The sequence below is a fragment of the Monodelphis domestica genome, chromosome 4 (assembly GCF_027887165.1).
Source record: "Monodelphis domestica isolate mMonDom1 chromosome 4, mMonDom1.pri, whole genome shotgun sequence".
Taxonomy (NCBI): Eukaryota; Metazoa; Chordata; class Mammalia; order Didelphimorphia; family Didelphidae; genus Monodelphis; species Monodelphis domestica.
The window spans coordinates 28,912,211-28,922,112 of NC_077230.1; the positions used below are offsets into that span (position 1 = coordinate 28,912,211).

Below are 9,902 nucleotides of genomic sequence, written 5' to 3' on the forward strand. Positions count from 1 at the left end.
GCTGTGACACTGTTCAGTGCACAGGGCTTCCTATCAGCAGTCCTTGCTTTCAGCTGTCTGTGGACTTGGAGAGACTAAATGCTCATAAAAGTCTCCAGTGACAGAGTCAACATTTAAGCACAGAAATGATGCTAAGTTAAAGAGATGAACCATTTGGTGTGAGAAATAGTATCAGATGAAGAGCTGCCATTGCAGGGCATGCAATGTCAATTTCTCAATGAATTCACAAATTGTGCATCTTTAGGAAGGGTAATGAGAAAAGGGTCTCATTCATAGGCAAAATAGCAAAGAATAAGGAAAAGATTCTTGCTTTACCTTTTACCCCACCCTACTTGTTACCTTAAAAAGCTGAAGCTGTATTCAGGATGGGTCCCCTAGGGATAAGAATGTTGGAGTCTGATAATTCCTCTACTGGGACCCATTGCCACCATCTAGTCTTTTTTTTTTTCTTTAGGGAGGAGAATTTTGGAGGGCAGAGACTGTCCAGAAATTTGATTCCTCTAATTTCTTAGCACAAAACTAGGTCCATAGTTAACTTTGTATAGTTAACTGCCCCTTGAATTGAACAGAATAAATAAAGAAATAATAAATAGAAGCATATTGCCTATGATGAACTAAGGCTTTAGTAGATAATGTAAACCACATGGATCAAATGTTTTGGTTTGTAATTGTCCTTTTTTTTTATTTGAACACATTCTAGAATTCTAGAAATAGAATTATTTAAGGAATGCTCTTGCATCATATTGGCACATAGGACACCTCAAATTTGTGCCAGAACAATTGATTAGCACACACAAGATTGATTTAAAAAATTAGTAAATATTTGGACTGGAGAGAGGCTCTTATTTTCCATGAAGAAATTTGCCCATTCCATTAAAGTACAATGAATAGAATTAACAAGGACAAAGTGATATGTAGCATAAAAATGAATGTGGAGTGATGACACCGTTTTCCTCAAAAGGTAAGTGTAGAGTCTAATTTTGAGGTAGGTAAGAGGCATAAATGACAGAGAAAAGGAAGGACATTTCAAGGAAGTGAAGGGGCATGGGAAAAGGCTTTGAGGTGGTAATTTTGCAAGTCATACATATTGGGAAACCAATGGTAACTGGGTTGTCAGTTTGAAATGCAGAGAGAGTTTCAAAGGAGATGAGAGAGATCTGAATGAGCAATGATACAAACTAATGTGATAGGCTAAGCAGTTTGGAAATGTTCACTGAGAATGAATTTAAGCTCCCTCATTTGTGAATAGCATAAAATAGGGAAAGGGATTGTTGCTGGACTTTTCCCCTTCGCAATCAAATCAGTAATCGTTCAGTTTCTACAGTCCATGAATTGTGCTAAATTCTGTGGATACAAATTTAATGAATGAAACAATCTCTAGTAGTAAGGAGCTCACATACTAATGGGGAAGATAATGAGGTATTATAGACTTATATAGTAATAATGGGTATATATATATACCAGAATAAATGTTGTAAACATATTTATACTATAAAAAATAAAAAGTAGGCTATTTGGGGAGAGTGAGAAGTAGAAATTGGGAAAGGCTTCAAATAAAATATAGTGAATATGATGCGCCTTAAAGGAAGAGAGATATTTTATGATGCAGACATTAGGAAGGAATGTGTTCTAGGCTTAGAGAACGTCCAGTGCAAAGGTCTAGAGAAGGAAGTGCAGGTAATGAATGGAAAGAAGGCTACAGGGATTGGATTGCACAATATGTGAGAGGCTATCATGAGGCCAATAAGTCAGGAGAGATGAGGCTTGGGACCAGGTTTTGAGGGGCTTTGAAAGCTAAACAGAGGAGCTTCCATTTGATCCTAGAGGAAAATGGAAACTATTAAAATTCATTGAGTAGGGTGAAATCTGACTTGAAGGCAAAGCATTTAGGCAGCAGTGTTCAGGATGGACTAGAGGAAAGACACCAATCAGGAAGCTATTTTGTTCATCCAGGTAAAGGAGGTTAAAGATCTGAACTAATGTAGTAGGTGCATTGGTAGAGAAGGGATGGAATATAAAAAGGAAAATTCTTCCTTCTTCTTAAAACAGCGTTAGGTATGATTTATAGTTATTTTAAAATGTTAAGTGAATTCCAATTAATTTTGTTTTGAAAATTTCAACATGCTACTTGGGATAATTAGAGAACTTGGGAAGGGACAAAGCCAGAAGTGAGAAGTAATAGCTCAAGAGTTCCAAATGATATATTTAGTAATAGTAACTTTTCTTTCTTTAAAAGACATTGTGAATGGGGGCAGCTGGGTGGCTCAGTGGATTGAGAGCCAGGCCTAGAGATGGGAGGTTCTGGGTTCAAATTTGATGTCAGATACTTCCTAGCTGTGTGACCCTGGGCAAGTCACTTACCCCCCATTGCCTAGCTCTTAACGCCCTTCTGCCTTGGCACCAATCTTCAGTGTTGATTCTAAGAAGAAAGGTAAGGGTTTAAAGAAAAAAAAAGGCAGTGTAGCAAGGGAATTACTGACTGACTTGGGAGCCAGGAAGATCTAGGATCAAGTCTTGCCTCTGACTGCCCCATGCCACTAACTACATAAATTAGATGACTCCATATAACTATATATATATATATATATATATATATATATATGTACGTACATAGATTATATATATATATATATATATAGTTTATGTGTAACTAGAAATTAAAGATGAATTACTGATCAGCATTGGTAGTTTCTCCCAGAGGTGCAGTGAGTAGAGCCCCAAACCTCCTGTACTCAGGAAAATAAGAGTTCAAGTCTGTCTTAGATACTATCAATCAATCAATCAATCAATCAGCTTTTTTTAAACCTTAATTTCTTAGTAACAATTCTAATACAGAAGGGCAAGGGGAAGTGGGCCAGCTAGGTGACAGTGGATAGAGAAACACACTTGGAGGCGAAAAGACCTGGGTTCAAATTTGCCCACAGACAGTTTCTAGCAGTTTGAATCTGGGCAAGTCAGGTAGCCTCAATTGCCTAGACTGTGTTCTTCTGTCTTTACAGAATGTAAAGGTTTAAAAAAAAAAAAGAAGGGCTAGGCAAATGCCTTTAAGTGACTTGCCCAGGGTCACACAGCTAGAATGTATGGGAGGACACATTTGAATTCAGGTCCTCTAAGTTTAAGACATGATGCTCTATCCACTCACTGAGCCATTTAGTTGCCCTAATAAACATTTATTAAACACCTACTATGTGCCAGGCACTGAGCATACAAAAAGAGACAAAACACAGGCTTGCCTTCAAGGAACTTACAATCTAATGGAGATGGCAAGAAAACAAATATATGCAAAGCGAGCTATATATATGATAAACAGAAAATGATTAACAGAGAGAAAGCAAGAGAGCTTGGTGAAGGCTTCTTGTAGAAGTGCCTTTGGCAAATCACTACATCTTTCTCAATTTCCTCCTCTATACAGTGTGGTATGTGACAACACTAGCTCCCAAGAGTTGTTTTAAGGATAAAATGAGATAATATCTGTAAAGTAACATACAACCTCTAAAATGTTATATGAGTGCTAGCTATTATCATTTTTATTAAATATTCATTCAACAAAGAAAAATGATTTTATGTCAATTATGACAAGTTTATAATGATCAACATCCCATATTTCACCAGCTTGATTAACATATTTTGGGGTTTTCTGTTCATTAGATACATTTATTTAATAAATTTAAAGATTTTATTGGCTAAAGTACAGTACTTCTAATTTTTCTATTTATCTTTCCATTTCTTTTCTATTTCTCCTCTTTCTTTTTTCTTTAGTTTTTCAATTTTCCTTTATTTTTCAATTCCTTTTATTTTGTTTCTTTTTAAAAATGTGTTTCTTGGAAGCTTTTAACCTCGTGTCCTAATTCACCGCTTTGTTTTGTTTTTCTTCCAGTTGTTTTACAGGTGTGCAGCCTCGTCCTCTACCCAATCAAGTTCATTGAAACTGTGAGCCTGAAAATTTACCATGAGTTCAACTGGGGTTATGGTCTGGCTTGGGGTGCAACTATATTTTCCTTTGGGGGTGCCATCCTTTATTGCCTGAACCCAAAGAACTATGAAGATTACTACTAGAAACAACAGTCTCCAAAGAAAATAAACAAAGAATTATGACATCTTTTCTAACTTATGGTTTTCTAGAACACTTGCAGAGCATCAAAGCAGTTTGATCTGTTGACTCATTATCCTCTGCCCTTTGGCTGCTGTCATTATAAACAGCTTTTACATGTGTTTTGGGGACCTGCAGAAATTAAGAGAGCTGATTAAACCTAAGCAAACGCTGCAAGCTTCCAATATGTTAACGCCATTTTCCTTGACAAGTGAAGGATCAACATGACAGACCATTGTCTGAAAAGTAGGTGGAAAAAATGCCCTCATGTCCTCCTGCCTGCAGGGGAGCAGCTGGCATAAACTCCATTTCAAAGTGTTTTCGGTTTTGTTTTTCACAAGGATAAGGATTCAGCCGGTAGTAGTCTTTTGCAAGCTTCTCCTAAGGAGTCTTTGAATTGGTCCTTGGCCTCTTGCTTAATCATTTCTTGAAGAATGAGGTTCCCTTTAGTACCAGGAGAGAACGGGACTGCTTAAAGGCTCAGATTCCCCATTGGAGAAGTTTTTGGCCATAGGAGTTTATGCATCGGCAATGAGCATCTCCTTGCTGCGCGTGGCAGAGCAGGAAAGCCAAGACTTGTAGACATTTGCTTTTAATTATGTGGTTAGGAGCCGGGCCTCTGCTGTGACTAGCACGAGAGGAAAATGGAGGGCCTCTCTTTTCCCCCCAGGCAAGCAGAAAGAAAAAAAATGCATGAGTTGCATTTGTCCTAAATAATCTCTCAATCATTTTACCAAACATTGCAGTAAAGAAATGTGCACATGTTCCCAGGCTAATTATTTTTCTAGAAAGTGATCATTTAGTACAATTTGCAATGAAACCTATCCCGACTCCCTTGCACAAGGCATCTCTTCCGTATGAACCCCAGTATTTCCTGTAGCACAGTGATTGGAGCACTGCCCCTGCGCACCTTGTTAAGCATCTTAGGCTGGTAGCCGCACCTTAGCTGACATGCCAAGATCCATCTGCTGAAGTCGTTTGCTGCAGGCTCCCTTCACGATGTCATTATCCCGAGAATTTTCACGGAGAGGCATAAACAGAATGTTAAACAGAAATGAGGCAAATTCCAAAATGAGGTACTTTAGAGAGTTCACCCAAGAAGAGGGATTAGGGCTGCCATTTTCTCTTGAAAGCCCTTCAAAATAGAAGCTGCTCTTTTAATTTCAGGAACCTCCAATGTCGGGGGGCTTTTGTTTCCTAAAAAGCAGAGAGAATTAAATATAGGCGAAGGAGTAGAGGACTAGAGTTCAGCTGATAGCTGCGTTATCCTCCGAATGGAACCAATTGGCTGACAGTTTCATGCCTTCAGCTATTCTAACTCGCGTTTAAAGTGCCCCATTATAATCCTTCATAGACTGTTTAAGTTAAGGGAAGTGCCAACAGAAGAGAGTGCAGATTTGCAGCTAAGTTCCTGTTGCAAACTGTGATGTTTATTTCTGTTTAATGCTTTCTAATTTGAGTACTTAAATTAATTATAAACATATTTTTATATCATATATACAGTTCTAATATAAAAGTTAAAATACTTATTTTTGTTAACAAAGACAAGGAAAAGATATGTCCTAGTTGGCCCTCTAGCCCGAAGAGACGATGGAAATCCTTTAAAACGCTCTGCTGTGCTGTGCTGTGCTGTGCTGTGGTGTTGTGTTCCTGGTTCCACAGAGGGACTGCAGAATCCATTAACAGCAGGACGACATCTCTAGTATGAAATGCATTGGTCACAGCTCACAAAACAGGGCCCTTGCTTCCAGCTTGTCATTGTTTAATCCCTGTTGCCAAAAAACAAAGGAACAACAACAAAAACCCAACCCACCACAACTCTCTGCCTTCCTGTTTAAATACAGAATTTCTGTTTGTTGAATTTTCCAGTGTGTGTCTCGTAGAGACACACACGAAATGAGAAGTGGAAGGCTTAGTCTTTAGTTTCAGCAACAATCAGCCAAACTGGTTAAAAGTGCCTGAGGATGACATTCTTTGGAAAATGTGTGGTTCTGTGAAGGCTTTTAAGAGATGGGAGGAAAATTTCCTATGATTCCCCTGAAAAGCACTCGAAACCCTTTTGAACCAGTTTTCTCAGAAATACGACTGTTTCCCTTATAAACAGCTTTACAACGAATTCCATATCCTTGTTGACCAGTGTGAGGAACACAAACTTTGTAGAGATATTTAGGCTACTTGAAACAGCAGCAAAAAACGCCCTCGATTGTGAGAGGATGGCTTTTGTCTTTCCTTCTCAAATACTAGAACAGTCCTGTGGTGCTGGCATCAATCTGTGAGGCAATTAGTCATCCAAGAGGATACAGTGTGCTGTTAGAACGCTATCCCATCTACCCATCTCACTAAGATTTCATTCTCTGTCAATATGACAAGCGAAAAGAAGTGATGGAGAACATGCGTTGTGGGCTGAGGCAGGCATGGTTTCAGATTACTGATAGCGTTTTCTAATAAGATTTCTTTTATCTACCCAATGACGAGCCCCGTGTTCTGTTTCTACACTTGTACCATTTGGAAGTGGTTCCGTACTGGCCCACAAGTTCAGTACCAAACAGCACTCCTTAAGGTTTCTGTGAACCCAAAATGATAGGCTTTTGTTTCTGAATAAATACAACCTAAATACGTACATCTATTATTCATATATCATATTAGTATCATTTGGTTTTCTCTTTGAAGCAGAAGCTTTGCCCTTGCACAAACTCATTGTTTATCTTCTAGTTACCCAGAAGCACCCACACTCACACACACACTTCGAGCAGGGCTAGTTATTTGTATTTCTGAAGCTTAGCGTATTCCGTCCGGTACTGATCTGTACAGAGCACCTCTCTTGGATTTCTTGCACAATTATGTTTTAGCTTTTGTAAGTTCAACATGTAAATTTTAAAGACATAAATATAGAGAGACTTATGTATTTGAAATATAAATGATATATATGGATCAGCATGTAACTGTATATTATTAAACATGCAATGAAATGACTGGTAAGTGAAGCCTAATCTTATGACTAGCTATGTAATTTATTCAGACTGTATTTTTGTACAGAACTGTGCACACTAACCTATTGCCTCTGTGTCCTCTTTAAAGCCTAAAACTGTGCCTAGAGATTTCATCTGTCTTTAAAAAAAATTAAATCTATTTCATGCTGTTGATGGTATTAGTTTCTCTACTGTTGTTCTATATTTATTTTGTTTAAATATATGGTGTGTTTATTACTTAAATGTGAATTCATGGTAACTCATTTTATAAAAAAAAAAGTCATCAAGGAGAAAACTGTATACAAAGGTTTTAGCTTGAAAATGCACATCAAAAAAAACATTTCACAACTTTTGTAGCTGACATGAAGTTATCTATTTGGGAGAAAATAAAGATAATATTGATAACATTGACACCCTACTGTGTTTTGCACTGTCTGGACATCTGGCTTTTTTTGGTTCACAGTGCATTTGCTACTTTAAAAGTCTATCTTTTATCTAGATTCATATATTTATTTAAATACATTTTTGAATGAATACTTATTTTCTCTTCAAAATTATTCCTTTGTCTCATTTAATTCCTTTCTAATTCTTTAAAAAATAATTTTCACTTAATAGCAATGGGAAAACATTTCAGGGTCTTAGAAAATGACTTACATTTTCTCAGGGAGGCAGAGGGAGCATTTGCATGTTAGGGCAATTTATGGTGTGTGTGTTTATGAGAATTTATATAGAGATACATATGTATATGTATATCCATATACATTTATCTGTATATACACATATATGATTATGTAAATATGCCTTTCTTATGTATGCATGCATACATGTGGTGTGCGCATCAGATACACACACATGCAATATGTAAATGTATAATTGACATATACACATGCATGTGCATATATATTGCCCTACCTTATAAGTTTTTTCTCTGCTTCCACAATATAGACAGGAATTGGACTGGGTGGCTAGACAGGGATCAGTAGCATTTTTTTTCCTATGAAATCATAGATCCATGATTTGTACACACATGTACATCGTTATTTGTATATTACAAATATTATAAAGAAGATTTCATATGTAAAATAACAAAACAGGAATTATAGCAGGAAGTACTTCTTAAACTTATTCTCTTTTGAGGACTATAGCAACAAGAAAATATTTGTGTTCTTGCTTATACTTAAAATTTGTTTTTTAAAGTAACATTAAAATTTCTACAGAATAGAACAAAAGTCTTCAATATTCATAACTCTTGAGCATACTTAGAAGGAAATTGAAATTATTTCTATAATAAAAATTTATTTGAGCAAAAGGCAGGTTTTCCTTCAGGATCACAAATTGGTTCATTTGTGTTAGAAGGAATTTATGTATTAAAATCGATTTTACTGTTTTTTGTAAAGATTAAAACTTAGGGCAAGTAGGGATTTCAGAGTTTGGGATTTAATGTATGTTATAGCAAACAAAAATCTATTTTTTCTCTCAACTATCCACCACACAGGACCAGGAGAAACAAAACGAAATAAAACCTTGCAATGAAAATTCAGTCAAGCAAAAGAAATTACCTCAATATCCATGTCCAAAAATACATGTCTCATTCTGCACCATGAGTCCATCATATCTTTCTCAGAATATAGGAAGAATATTTTATGTTTAGACCTTTGAGACATGTTTAAGAGCTCATAAGTATTTTAAATTGTTTATAAGTGCTACTATTATTTTAGAAATTGTTTTCTTGGTTTTACTCACTCCACTCAGCATTATCAAAAATACAAGTTTACCCAGATATCTCTGAAAAATATGAAGCAGGAAGTACTTTAAACCATCTGAGAAAACAATCTAAATTATGACTTAATACAAAATGATTATCCTCTTCAGATCTCCTATCTTTATAATCTGAATTTAAAGGATACATGTTTTTAATTCAATATTTTCTTCATCTTGCTTTTTCCAATAACTTATTTCATAATTTTACCTTTTGCTAACAATGTGATTGACCAGAAGTTTTTAAGCTCTGGGGATTTCAGAGCATCAAGTTTCTAATCCTGTTTATTTCAGTAGCTAGTTTGACTTTTGACTATGTTATCTCACATCTCTGGGCCTCATTTTCCTCATTTATAAAGGAAAACAATGTTAAACTAGATGATCTCTAAGATCCCTTCTGGCTGTAAATTAGTGATGTAATAAAAATAAAATATATTTTATAGTACAATACATTCAACAAAGGCAACTTACATAGGGTATTTTAGTTTATTTTTTATATAGTCCTTATGAAGAAAGAAGAATATCTATTTATTCTTTTACATGTAAGTCATTTGGGACTCAAAGAGGTTCAATGGATAAATCTCATCAGATCTTAGAGTCAGACGTGAGTCAGTATAGTAGGTCCAGGTTAGTTTGAATAACGAATTTAATGAAATAATCACATTATTTGAATTCACATAATATTAGGCTGGAAACAATGACCATATTTACATAGCTATAACTTCCAAAAGTCTGAATGCAAATACATTTTACCATTTCATTGGAGTCATTAATCAGGACGTGGCTCATTTGGATTGTACTTCTCACACTACTAATAAAAACAGACTCAATGAAGGTAGTTGACATAGCTAATTGGGGGAAACTGTCCTTTGATCTCAGGGTTCCTTTCTCTCACTCCTATGCTCTGTCCATTATAAGTTTCATTTGCTTAGCTCATTGAAGTTTACACAGAACTTTCCTCATAATCGTGGGATGATGGTAGTGCTGGCGTTGTTATTATTCCCATTTTAAAGGAGGATCACTAGATTAAAATGAATTGTTGAAGAACCTTGTGAATGGTGGAGACAATATACTAGCCAATATTT

General features: G+C 36.0%; 1 protein-coding gene across 1 annotated transcript in view; it reads left to right on the forward strand.

Annotated features, from left to right (window-relative positions):
* Window positions 1-7,470, forward strand: part of TMEM47 (transmembrane protein 47) — a 42,029-nt gene extending 34,559 nt beyond the window's left edge. Inside the window, exon 3 of the mRNA XM_001367116.4 lies at window positions 3,878-7,470. Within this exon, the coding sequence (XP_001367153.1) occupies window positions 3,878-4,056 (179 nt within the window). The 3' untranslated portion in view covers window positions 4,057-7,470. The remainder of the gene's footprint in view (window positions 1-3,877) is intronic.
* The last annotated feature ends 2,432 nt before the right edge of the window (window positions 7,471-9,902 follow it).